The sequence below is a fragment of the Kogia breviceps genome, chromosome 15 (assembly GCF_026419965.1).
Source record: "Kogia breviceps isolate mKogBre1 chromosome 15, mKogBre1 haplotype 1, whole genome shotgun sequence".
Lineage (NCBI taxonomy): Eukaryota > Metazoa > Chordata > Mammalia > Artiodactyla > Physeteridae > Kogia > Kogia breviceps.
Genome location: NC_081324.1, coordinates 41,235,400 through 41,248,642, shown reverse-complemented (window position 1 = coordinate 41,248,642; position 13,243 = coordinate 41,235,400). Strand labels below are relative to the sequence as shown.

At 39.2% G+C, this 13,243-nt stretch overlaps 1 protein-coding gene across 44 annotated transcripts in view; it reads left to right on the top strand.

Annotated features, from left to right (window-relative positions):
* The window catches only part of DTNA (dystrobrevin alpha), a 395,521-nt gene that overhangs the window by 329,769 nt on the left and 52,509 nt on the right, over positions 1 to 13,243 (top strand). For 35 of the 44 annotated variants that reach the window (XM_067015469.1, XM_067015461.1, XM_067015464.1 and 32 more), the window contains 2 exons: positions 1,618 to 1,742; positions 6,202 to 6,285. In XM_067015469.1, coding sequence (XP_066871570.1) covers positions 1,618 to 1,742; positions 6,202 to 6,285 — 209 coding nt within the window. Of the gene's footprint in view, positions 1 to 1,617; positions 1,743 to 6,201; positions 6,286 to 7,630; positions 7,913 to 7,983; positions 8,074 to 13,243 lie in introns of those variants that run through there. The other 9 variants (XM_067015497.1, XM_067015500.1, XM_067015501.1 and 6 more) reach the window with 2 other exon arrangements.

The window sequence follows — 13,243 nt, the reverse complement described above, 5'->3', positions numbered from 1 at the left end:
TAAGTTCATTTGTATCATTTTTTTTAGATTCCACATAGAATTGATATCATATGATATTTGTCTTTCTCTGTCTGACTTACTTCACTTAGTATGATAATCCCCAGGTCCATCTATGTTACTGCAAATGGCATTATTTCATTCTTCTTTATGGCTGAGTAGTGAGAATATACATTTTAAATCAGAATGTTCTTTCTAGGAATTATTATTGGGAACTGATATTCAGTGCAAATATATTAATTGCTTAGCACATGTCAGATTCTGAGTTCAAGTAAGAGTTCTTCACGAAGGCATTGTATACTGAGGGCTTGATGCCAGTTCAAATGCCACCCATCACTACTGGCTATATCACATGCTGAGAACAGATATACTAGCACAGCTCATGAAATACAATTTAGTATAGAACACTGGAGGAAATACTTTCTATTTTCTTATTGTCAGCGTATTACCAATTTTCAAATATGTTCTATTCCAAGTCCTAGGGGGGTGGTGATTGTAAACTAATCGTTTGTAATTGTTGTTTTATGTAAATGCTAAAGTCAGATAAGGAGCCTTTACTTAGGGGTTTTGAAATCTGCAATTAAATGGCAGGACAATGTCTTTACAGAGTAGGACCAGACTCCTCACGAGGACAAAGGAGCCCCAATGTTTATGGGGTGAAGAGCTGTTGTTACTGCTGTTTTAAGTGTTCTAAGAATTACACCTCCTAATAAAGCCAAAGAGGGACTTCTTGGACAATGTTCCCATTACTTAGCTTTTAAAAATGAGGACAAAAGTCACTTCGTTATGTTGCCAGTTATGGACTCTATGTGTCAAAGAAAGTGACAAAATGATAAATCGCTTCTCACAGAAAGGAAAAATTCGGGTAAAGATTTATTATATGTGGTAGACTATTTTGGATAATCTTGGCTGGGAAATTTTAAAATAAACACTCCACTGGTCCAAACGAAAAAGAGGTAGCATGATGCTCTAGAAAGAACATAAATTCTAAAGACTCAGATTGAAGTTCCACTTTTCCTTCTAACCGGATGTATCCAGCCACACCTGAAACATCTTGCCCCTGGATTCCCGCAAAACCTTCTACCCATCTCCTTACTTCCATTCCCATCCCCTCGCAAACCTTCTTCTGTTCTTAAAGAGAAGCAATCCTTCTAGAATCAGGTCACCTCTGAGATTTAACCTGTTCATTGTCTCCCTCTGCATTTGAGATAAAGACCACAGTCTTGGACACGACATATAAGACTTCAGTGGTCTCCCTCCTGCTTTCCTCTCCAGAACAGGGTCTCCTGTTCTTCCTCCATCTGGAATTACCTTCCAGTGCCCTGAGTTTTGTCAGAAGGACCCCTGCTGTTCATTAATTCCCAGCTCGGACATCCAGAGCACAACGACTGCTTCCATTTATCACAGCATTGGCTGACACTGTGCAGCCCGAGGCAGTTACCGTGATGGCTAATTCCAAGCATTTGGTCCCTGCAAAGAGCAAACTCCTTGACTTAGAGTAGATTATCAAAGAAGATTTCCTGAATGAATGAATGGATATCTGCTATGAAAGCAAATCATCTGATGAAATGTTACATAAATGTTGATTGTTATCACTTGAACCTTTCTTCTTCCTTCCAGAAATCACCCGCTAAGAAGCTCACCAACGCGTTAAGCAAGTCTCTGAGCTGTGCTTCCAGCCGTGAACCTTTGCACCCGATGTTCCCTGACCAGCCTGAGAAACCACTCAACTTGGCCCACATCGTGTGAGTATCTCTACCCTCCAGACTGAGAGACAGCTTTCTTCACTGATGCGTGTGCAGATCCACACAAAGACAATTAATTTCCTATTAGTTGTCAGGGACCAAGTTTTAAATTTTATTGTCTTAAAAAAAAATAGAGTGAAAGTCATGTTATTATAATTTTTTTCATGGAGAGGTATACAGTACTTCTGCCCAGATGTACAAGTATGCCACACTATATAATTTACCTTGAAGTGGAAAATATTCAAAAATTTTGTAATTGTAAAATAACGATGTTATTGGAGTTCGCACAATTGGACGTTAATAATCAACAGAATTACCGTGGTCAGGAAATCTTAAAGCACACTGTACCTTAACGTCATGTGTGCCTTGAGTCCCAAATAGAGAAGCCCTCTGTTTCCTTTCTCTGCACAGCCAGTCATCTTAAAGATGCCAGCAAACCTAGGAATCATTGCTGTTGTGGTGGTTTTACCCCAAGTTACATAACTTTAGAAGAATCACGACCTGTGCAGGGGAGGGTTGAAGAGGGGGTATTGGAGGGGAAATTCATCCAAAGTATGTGTGAGTTTGGGGGGCAAAGGGAACTGGGCCAAGGAACGGTGCTACCACCGACCCCTTCCACCTCGCAAAAGCCTCATGTCGGGGGACCTGTCTCAGGCCTGGCTGGCTCAGAAAACAGAGGAGGCTTAGGTAGAAGAAAGTATTTCTTCCTTGGTGTTATCTTGGGCTCAGAAGAAGAAAGAAGTCCATTACCTACTTTGGGGCACAGTTAGGAGTTACATAGTCACAAGTGCCTCAGGAAGCATCTAGAACAGGCTTTCCCCCTCCTTCTGAACTGCCTTTCATTGTGCACACTTCAGCACTACCACCTGCACTGCAGGGCCTGTGTTTGCCTGTTGACCTCGAGAGGTTGGCTGATGGGACACATGGGTGTTAGGAATCCACCAAGGCAAGGTTCATGCTTCAGGTGGATGAGAACATAACCCATTAGAGGCACTGTGGTGCATCTCAGAGCCTTAGGAAAGCAGCCACTCTTTCCCCTAATGGACATAAACAGATCCCATCAAACCACTGTGCTGCAGCATGTCTGTGGACTTTGTATAAATCCCACAGGGCTTTGTTTGGTTTACTCTGGGAGTGCGCTGAGGGTTCATTGCCCCCAGCAATCCACACAAGCCTGGAAGCATCCACAAACTAATGTAAACTGATTCTGTAGAATGTGGTTGACTTATTTTTGGAAATTTTGCTCCCAAAAATAAGCCTTAAAGTAAACCAGGGGTAAAGAAATCTGGGAAGTGTCCCAAAGGACCAATCACTTGGAGAAAGCGAGCTCAGATGAGCTGTTCTCCTAAAGTCTTGACTTACTTCCCCATAGCCAGGGACGATCACTTAGTTGCTTGCGAATGAACAAAACATAAGTGAGAGTAGGTCTGGGCTCTCTGAGCTTGGCCACGGAGTCACTGTCTACCAGCCCCCTTAGGGGTTCCCCTCCAAGAGAACAGCGTTCAATCCGAGAAGATGGGTGTGGGGAAGGTAAGGAGAGGATGGGGGTAAACAACCTGGCTCTAAGAACTTTGCAGCAAAACAGAGTTAGGATGGGGCCTTGCACTTGGAGACAGAATTAAGAAGCAAGGCCAGGGACTTCCCTGGTGGCGCAGTGGTTAAGAATCCATCTGCCAATGCAGGGAACATGGGTTTGAGCCCTGGTCCAGGAAGATCCCACCTGCTGTGGAGCAAATAAACAGCCAAAAAAAAATAAATTTAAAAAAAAAGAAAGAAGTGAGGCCATGCCACACAATTTGGGTTCCATGGAGAGTTTCAGGATTCCCCTAAAATTCTACACGAAATGTGCCTTTTTCTGCTAAAAGTTCCACGTTTAACCAGATTCTTAAAATAGTCCTTGAATCAAAACACTGATCTGTACTCATGGTTAATATATTTTTCCAGGGTGAATGTCAGTTTTAAAAGACAAATTATACAAAATATTTAATTGTTGAAATAACACGCAAGAAATTCTGGATGCAGAGTGGCCAATCTCTCTTAGAACAGATTTTTTACTATTTTTTAGCTTTAGACATTTTTCTATTTGTTATTCTGATGTTATTGCCCTGAACAGATATTTATGTTCCTTTTTTTTGGGGGGGGGGGGATATCTAAGGCTTCTAATCTTAAAATATGCTGTTCATGTAGCTATTCTAAATTATCATAGGCACATAAAAGCCACTTAAGTAGTGGCATTTTGGTGTTTTGGCATTTGTTCTTAGCTATTATCTTGCTTGTAAATGTTACCATGATTAACTGTCTCTATTCTATTCAATTTTTTGCTGCCAAAAGAGATACTTGGTAAGTCAATAGTCTTTAGTGTGCTTATAAAGACTTATAATTATAAGTGGTTATGAGACACAAAACAGGTGAGAGATATGAGGCTAGCTTAAAACTAATTCTGCCTTTAAGCTGAGCACTTTTAGTTTATGAAAAGAATGCCAATTTTATAAAAATGTCCTTTGCAGACATCTTGTCCAGAAAGAAAACTTTGCACTAGGCCTCTGTGACTTTATCTTCTGGAGCTATTTATTTTTCATAAGACTAAATATGTTTAAAATTCCCAATGTGACCTATTTATTAGATAAGGTAACTTGCCATTTGATTGTGGAGGAAATAGGTCCCTTTGAAAACTGCTCTTTGGTGCCAAGGTTAGCCATTCTGTGTCCCAAGTTCAACATTTCGTGATGAACGTTAAATGTGAAGCCATTTACTAAGGAACTGCAATTTCAGCTTTGCGGTGACCAGGTTCAATAGAGTAAATTTACCAGACTAGTTAAAAAGCATTCCAAATCCACTTGTTTTCTCATTTCCTAGAGATAGAGCAAGAGGGGAACGTTAATAAAAAGACAAAAGAAAACCAGGAATGTTGTCAAGTTGATTTTTTTTCCACTTTTTTTCAAAGTTAAAATGAAGATATTTCATTCTGCCTACTGTTTTAAAATCTGATACACCTAACTTTTCAAAATTCACAGAGCACATTTGTTTAAAATTAGCATCCTTCTTATAAAGTGAAAGTGTCCTGCTCAAAGCGGAATTAGCTTTAAACTAGTCTCATGTATCACGCACATCCTAGATAAGTAATATAAAACACTAAGCTACTTTTCAGAACTTCGGCTAATATGTTCAGAGTAGATTAAATACTGAACCTGCATTTTGACCTCACCCAACAAAGAATGTGTCTTTAAAAAATCTGAGAACACAGTTTAGCATAAGGTACTGAGAACCAAAAGTGTCAATGAATTTTTGCATGTAGTACTGACATTTTATAACCTGCCTTGCATCATGTCCATTCCCATAAATACATTGGGACAAACAAGGCTACCTTTTTCGCAGAATCTCTTCATTGTAGGATCCAAACTAACTTTGGTTTCCTAAGATAAAAATTAAACCTTTACAACTTTTGCCTCTTAGTCAAGTTGACACAAATAGATGCTATAGGCTTCTGTATTCATGTTTCATCTTCAAAAAATTCTGTACTGTCAAACTCATACATAGAATTATAGTGAAATTAAAATTTCCTGACTCAGAACGCCACCCTGCCCCATCATCCATCTTCTGAACTCTAAATTCCACCTCATTGTACCGCGGAACATCTTACAGTGAACCTAAAATCAAACTAAAAACAGCTTGGAGATGAGATGGGGATCTCAGCTCTATCATTTTACCTGAACTAAGACATCAGTTATAGGAATGAAAATTGAGACAGTGGAGGACAGACATGATGCAGTTGCTGTTTAAGGCTGTGGGCAATTCTGGGGAATATTGAACCCTATTTTCCTTCTCTAATCATATGAAAAAAAGTGAAGTTTTTCGGATGCCTTGCACTATATGTCCTATCCTGTAGATCATCCAGATAACAGAAAGTCAGTAAATCCCTGTGGTGCTTAATCGTGTCTTCACTTAGAGCAAAGAGCGAAGAAAGCGTGATACGATTTTGCAGCTGGGTCCTTACAGGCCCGGGTATCCTGGAAGAGGGCCATCGTCATGGGGAACACAGGAAGTTTCCAAAGCCTCAGGAATCTTCCTCTTTCCAAGAGGATGTAGATTCTGATTATCATCAAGTTTTCTGAGCTTCTCTCTTTAGAAGTTAGTAGACTGCCTCAAAATCCTCATTCTATCTGAGAACATGACTCACTGAAACACCAAGGCTCAAAGCTCATGAATAAACATTCCTGTGGTTTCCAGAGATCTTCCCTGCAATGCTTAAACAGACATTCTGTCTTCTCAAGGAAATGTAACTTCCCCAAACACTTCAAGAATTGAATTGGAAAATGTAAAATTCTGTGTTGATCCTGGGTAAGATAAGAACTCTGATCTTACCAGCTCTTTTCCTTGAGAGATTGGATAGTTGTCAACTTGTGACTTTTATTTGTTTTAACTTTCCATCCATTTTCCATTTAACTATACTTCGTTTTAGGCCACCCAGACCTGTAACCAGCATGAATGACAGCATGTTCTCCCACTCTGTCCCCTCCTCAGGAAGTCCTTTTATTACCAGAAGGTAAGTTCCAACCCTATTATAAAATAAAACTTCTCTTTGGTGATGAGCCTTGAATTTGTGGCAAGAAAAATATTCTCGTTTAAGCCAAATGTGGAAGATTACTGTTAGAAACTAGTTTGTAAATATCTGTCACAAGTTGTTAATTTCATTCATTTGGATGCATTTGAAGAGGGCTAGGATGGCTTTGGGAATGAATGTCACTTCTGGAAACTTGCATTTACAATCTATCCACAGTAAGAATGCAGGGCTTATTTAAGTTTTACTACTGACACACATACATTCTGGCTCATTGAAAAAGTCACTATTATAGTACTTGGAATGACCCATTTAAGCCGGGGAATTGGAATTTCAAGAGGCAACGGGGAAATTATGATGGACATTCTTAAACATCTCATAATATAAAGCTCCAGATACAAAAGAATCTTCTTCTTAGTGAACTCTGGAGTTCCTGAGGCTAGAGGCTCAAGACCAAATTTGGAAATATAGTTTCTACATAAGTAATTCATGGATAAGAACAAGAACTTTAAAAAAAAGAGGGTGGATGCGTGTCTCATCTTTTTGCACAAAGATCCACTGCCCTGTAAGCAAACAGGTGAAACAGATACTTCTCTTAAAACTAGCACAATAAATAGGCAGGGGTCAAGAGGTACTCTAAGTCATTTGATCAAATATCACAAATAAAGCACCAGAGAATTATTTTAAGGAATACATGGAGAAGGCTCACAGGAAGGCAGAAACAAAGGTAAGGACAATTGGAGTGAGTAATTGAATGTAAGATTTCAAATGGCTTTCAGTAGGAAACAAATGGCCTCATGTTTCAAAAACAAACATAATCAATCTTTTCCCTGAAGAGTTGCTGAGGTACCAATTTCCCTGTAATATCCTGGTACGTTCTAGTGAAGATTTGCAGACAGTGAGACTCAGAACACTGCTGATTTTTTCTCCGAGTTCCTGGATTTGTCCATCAGCAGGAACCTGAGATGAAGGTGTTCCCCATAATTGTAATCAGTGGAATAAACAGAATGTGGTGTTTCCCACTATAAATTAATCAACTCTGTCACAAATAGAAATGGGAAGGCAATTGAACTGCATAACATCCACAGTGAAATCCTATGGTTGAAGCCCAGTTTATTCCTTTTCAGAGCCACCAGCGGATTAAACCACATTTTCTAAGACAAAATCATAAACTGTAAAGTCTATTAGAAACATGGGCCTGTGCCTCTATCTTGGGACTATCTGGCGTGATGTTAACAAAGATATGCTTTTATTAGGAAGCTCTGCATTCTGCAAATGTCAAGCAGAGGTAGACCCCATCCTTACTGAAGGTCATTTTATATCATTTCAGCTTGGACGGTGCTTTATGATGGATGCGTCTAGATGGATAACATGGCTTCTTCTACTCTAAAATATTCCTATAATATTTTGAGCTGTTCTGGTTCCTCCAGGGGGCATGGTACCCCAAAATATGATCATTTCCCTTTCTTCCCATTTTCAGTCCTTCTGGAATGTTCCCTCTGAACCTCAAGCACGTTGTTTAAAGTTTGCAGTTCTTCCTATCGTCACAGAGGTTGGCCTCTGGTTTCTGTTTTAAGGGTGCCGTTCAATAAAGCTGTGTACACTGAACGTCTTTCCTCTCTGAGTGGGCCTTGCTCTGTCCATGGGAGGTTTTAACGGGGTCTCGTTGTTTCCATCCCTCAGGTTGCCTGAGGGGATAAGTGCATCCAGCCCTGTGGCTGAGGAGCATTTGCTCATAAAGCTGTATGTAAATCAGCTTGACCACAGCGCACGGTCAGTATCCCAGCCCTGAAGCACTAATCGTAGTAGTAGTTCCATAGCTAGACCGCTAGTCCTACTTCATCACTAAAATCCTCTTGTAGTATGCTTTGGTGGAGATACAGGTCTTCTGGGGTTTCATGAGATTCCATTGAGAATTTCCAACTTGAGCTGGACTGCACAGCTCTTTTTCTCTTTTCCACTTTTCCACTTCTTTTATTGATTTTATGTCTTCATGCCAGTATGTATGAGATGAGTAAATGTGAAGAGTAACATGTTGGATCTCCTTCTTTGGACGATTCTCTGCTTTGGTACAGTTTGCAAGACCCCATATGGTGATTCCTTAGACTCTTGTATTAAAGAGCCTCATGGAATGATTTTAGCACTAACTGGGTGAGATCAGGACAACATCACATGGTTGGACCATATTACAGTAAAAGACTTGAGGACTTACATCTTTCTGTCCTCCTGGGCTTGGGCCATTTTCCCCCACGTAGGACAGTCTAATTCCTATTAAAGTAGCAATTTCAAAACCCATTTCATGCTCTTAGTGTTTAATTTCTACCAGTTGATAATGCTGGTGGTGATCCCCTGTTTATTTCTTAGCCATGTCCATACACTAAGGTTGATGGAAACCATCATGCCAAATGTAGGCTTAAGTTAAAGGCCCTAATCTTCCTACAGTTGGAACTTAACCAAAGAAATAGGACCTAGAGCTCTGCCCTCACTCCTACCCCACCCCAACTGCCCCTGTTAAAATCGGTTAAAAACTAAAACCTAAACAAGCCAAGAGTGGTGCTGGTCAGTGTTGAGGCTGCATTAAAAAAAGTAAGGAAGTTTGCCATGCAGATACTTTATTTAGCCTGAATTTTTGGTCTTTGGTATTGTGACAGATCTTACAAAGATAAAGCAGAATGAGGATGAATTGAAATCACTACAAACTCCTGGCATTCCTCACATAGAGTCCTTTGCAAGCATACACTTTGATCTTCAAAAGGCACCAGGGCCTATCTTTGAAGTCTTTTGACATCCTGGTAACCTAACTCACACAGATTTATGAGGGTATACTACCACCATCTGCTCCATCCCCTGTTCTGATATCTGTTTCTAGCTATATCCTTGAGTCACTTTTCCCTTAACTTAAAAGAGGGAATTCTCAAAGGCACTCTCCCTTAAACCTTTGAAGTCTTCGTGTGTGTGTGTGTGTGTGTGCGTGTTTGTGTGTGTGTGCGTGTGTGTGTGTGTGTGTGTGTGTGTGTGTGTGTGTGTATACTCAATGCTGATTAGCAGTTAGGCACAGTATGGGTCAAATGACACAATTCATGAACAAGTTCACTTCATTCATTTTCCTGATCATAACTATATCCCTAAACCTAGATTGTTTTCTTATAAATGCATGAATTTATAGGAAAAGAACAACTAGATCAATGGAAATTTATCATCACCACTAGGAAAAGAACGCCAGTATATGATGTATGATTGGGCAGCCAACATTAAGCTTATGAAAGATAGCCTGCCATTATGGCAAATATTATTGCAAGAGCTGACCACAAAGCCCTTCTCCCCCTCCCTGCCCACAGCATTATGCCTTTGAGTTTCTGCTGTTGGCATCAGGCCCCCTTTGTAAAATCTTAATTATCTTGCCAAAATCCTCACCTCGTTTACGTGAGAGAGCTAACCAGTCCTTTCCATTTGAAAAATATTTCATTAGTATGGCTATTACGGCCATTTCTTCATTAGCTACACTAAGGACAGTCTAAAAATTTGAATGGCTAGATACTTTTACCTCCAGTTTTAGAAACTTCTCTTAAAGATTTTACAGATATTTTTATAAATGCAACCTCTAAAGTCTTAACCACTCACAAAAAGAATCACTTTGGCTATTATATCTAGCCAGTACTGATCACTCCTGCAAATATTAGAACATTGCTTATGATTCATAGAGTGTGTTGAACACAATCTAATATGCTATTTTCTGGTTTGTCTGAAAAGTATTTGTTTAATTACTAATACTGTATTAGGTCCAGGGGTGCATATGGGGAAGATACACTGCCTTCCCCACGCACTTTCCAAATCCTGATTCTTCCCAATGGAATAGGCTTTGTGAGTTATTTTTGTTGGTTGACTGGTTGGTCAGTTGGTTGATTTGTTTGGGTGTTCAACCACAGAAAGGCTAATTCACGTGTCTTTTTCAGTTTTTTCAAATACTTTGCTTTCCCAAAGAGTCTTTACCTAATAACCCAGATTTTTAATCTGACATATAATGTTCAAACTAAATTTTAAACATTTGTGTTTTGGTAATCAAAAGTGAATAGAAATAAAATTGAGGTACTGAATTCAGACTTTGCTTCTGAAAATCAGTTTTCTCCATGCTCAATATTTTCTAAGATTAAAGCCCATCCCTTTTCAGTCAGGAAAGAAGGTAAATCTATAAATCAGCATCATAAAATAGATGCATTTATAAATCAACCTCAAGTGAAGATTTCTTCATTCTTTTCACGCTTTCTGGGCATGTTATATGAAATTTGAAATAAACACTCTCTGCAAGTAATTATTTATTCCATGTAGCCCCAGAGCTCCACTAACACGCTAGATTTTTTCAACCCTGAATTAAACTGGTCTTCGCACTCAACTCTATTTCCTATACTAAAATGTTAGTGTATAATTAAATCTGCCATCACCTCTTCTTCACTTTGATAACCTTTATTCTCTTACTAGAGTTGCTTTAGTTGCTGTCTGTGTGTGCTCTGTACCCAGCAAACTTTTCTAGAGCATCTCTTGGCAAAAACACAATTGATACAGCTTGATGCTATCTGGGGGACAACATAGTAAATGTAGTGAATCAAATATGACCTAAGAATTATTATTTCTTCCATGGTACCTGCTTAAGGAGGTTTGACTTTCATGCCAGCCTGAATTGATGACAACTCATTTTCCCACTGAGACACTAAGCTATTTTTTAATGCTTGTTTGCTGATTTGTGTGTGGCAGATATTTTATGTTTCAGATCAAAGATGTTGAAAGCTAGAAAACGAAAGGGGAAAAAGAGTTTTTCAAGAAATTATCTCTTGGTAAAACTGACTTGTGGACTCTTTTTTATTTAAAACTAATTTATTTAAATTAGTTTGATGACCTTGGTATAGATTGTGTTAATTACAGTGAGAAGCAAAATGTTATTCCCAATTGACAGTCAGCTAAGGAGGGAGCCAAGTTTACAAGTCATTCTTCACAAGCCCAAACACCAAGTTTATCAATCATTTAAGAACCAATAAAAAAGTAAATCTCTCTTCTTAATTTGCCATGGTTCAGATATCATTTTCCACTTAACCACTGTGATGCTAATTATGCCACATTACATAATTTGTTTATATTATATTGTTGCTCTGTGCAGGACTTTTATTTAAATCCTTTTATTTTCATGTTCAATAAAAGAAAAAATATATTTGGCCAGAGCTAATATAATAACACAGCATAAGCAGAAGTGGTTTTTAAAACTATATGGCAGGTTTAAGCAAAAATCCAGGGAGCATTTGTGTGTGATTTTGTTACCTTAGAGTACCCCCAAAATGTTTGCACTTAAGCAAATCCTGGCATCAGTTGGATTTATCCTCCAAAACTAAAGGGTGAATTTAAATAAATAAATATGAAATATTTTGAAATTGTTCTAATACCAGTGTGTGTGTATGTCTGTGTGTGTGTGTGTGTATGAAAATTTTTGGAAGAAGGCCATTTGTCTTTGCGTATGCTCTTTTCCAGAGTGTATAAAGGAACTGGTGAGAAAATAAGAGAATTTTTTTTTAGAAAAGAATAATCTAAACGAGTATTTCCAACCTCTTTTCTTTCAGCAGAACACATGAAATTCAAATTTCACCTTGTCATACCTTCCAGGGTATGATTGTCACCACACCCAATAATGAAAATATGTGTGCTGAAGTAGGTGTTTATACATTGGCAGGGCCTGGTGAAAAGAAAATAACATCAATAAGAAAAAGAGATGTGTATACACACAATTTTAGGGATGGTAGAGTTGCTTCTCCTTGGGACTCAGATTAGAAAAGATTTATCACCCACAGTCAAGAGGAGCCCCAGTTAGTTACCAGTTTCCGAGGTTAAAAGGAAGAATGCATTTAAATTTGAAGACGGGGCATGCAGAAGATGGAGAAGTTTCCAGAGCTAGAGCTGCAGGAAAGCCATTGACACATTTGGATGCACTGACATGCTGGAAGCAATCACTTCTCAATAAGGCCCTAGGTTCCAGTGTTGCCTGATCCCAAAGCCCACAGTGAATTGGAAATATCACCAAACTTCTCCAAGCAAACTGCCAGAGCTACAAAATGAAAGTGTAAACATCCAGATTATTCTGTAAAATATCGTGAGGGTACCTTGCTTTGAAGAGATTATCATAAATTACCTGATGTCACTACCTTTGCCACAACTCAGGAGAAAAGCTTTTCACTTTGCTTCCCTTCTTCAAGCTCCTTGGGAGCCTCAGAAGAAATTCTGGTGAAGATACTTCATGTGAACAGTCTTTATAGACCCACGTTTTAAGTGAAACCTGCCTCCTGGTCTGCTCTCTAAGTTCTTGATCCATTTCATTTAGAAAGAGTACTTTTTTTTTCTCGTTTTTCATCATGCACTTGGCTTCCTCTACACATGGTCGTGTTTTCTGCCTCCCAGGAATAAATGATTAGGAGGAGAATTCAAGGCTAGTTCTAGGCAGTACAGAAACTATGCGGACATTGAGTACCAAAAGTCAGAAATGCTCTTGGCACTGTATGCTAACAGCTTTAGCAAAATGAGATAAAATGGTTTACTTCCACAAACTCATAAATGCAGAGGATATCATCCCCATATATTCCAAGAACTGGTTTTCCCAAGGATTCATATGGGAAAGGAAAGGAACATGAAAGGAGTTAAATGATGCCTTCGAACCAGCACTGGCAAGGGCCAAGGCAAAGAAAATGACCACGAAAGGATAAGATATGTATATGGAGATGTCTGCTCCTGCCTTTGAGGAAAGAAGGGACTTGGAAAGAGCAGGGGAGACAGGCAAGTGGCGTAGAGGAAGGAGAGAGGGGCCCAGAGAATTGGAGAGAAAGAAAGAATGAGCCACCAGAGGAAAATGTGGGCAGCTGCTCACTTCCTGCTACCAACCCTTCACCATGCTGATGTCAGCAGGGTTCCT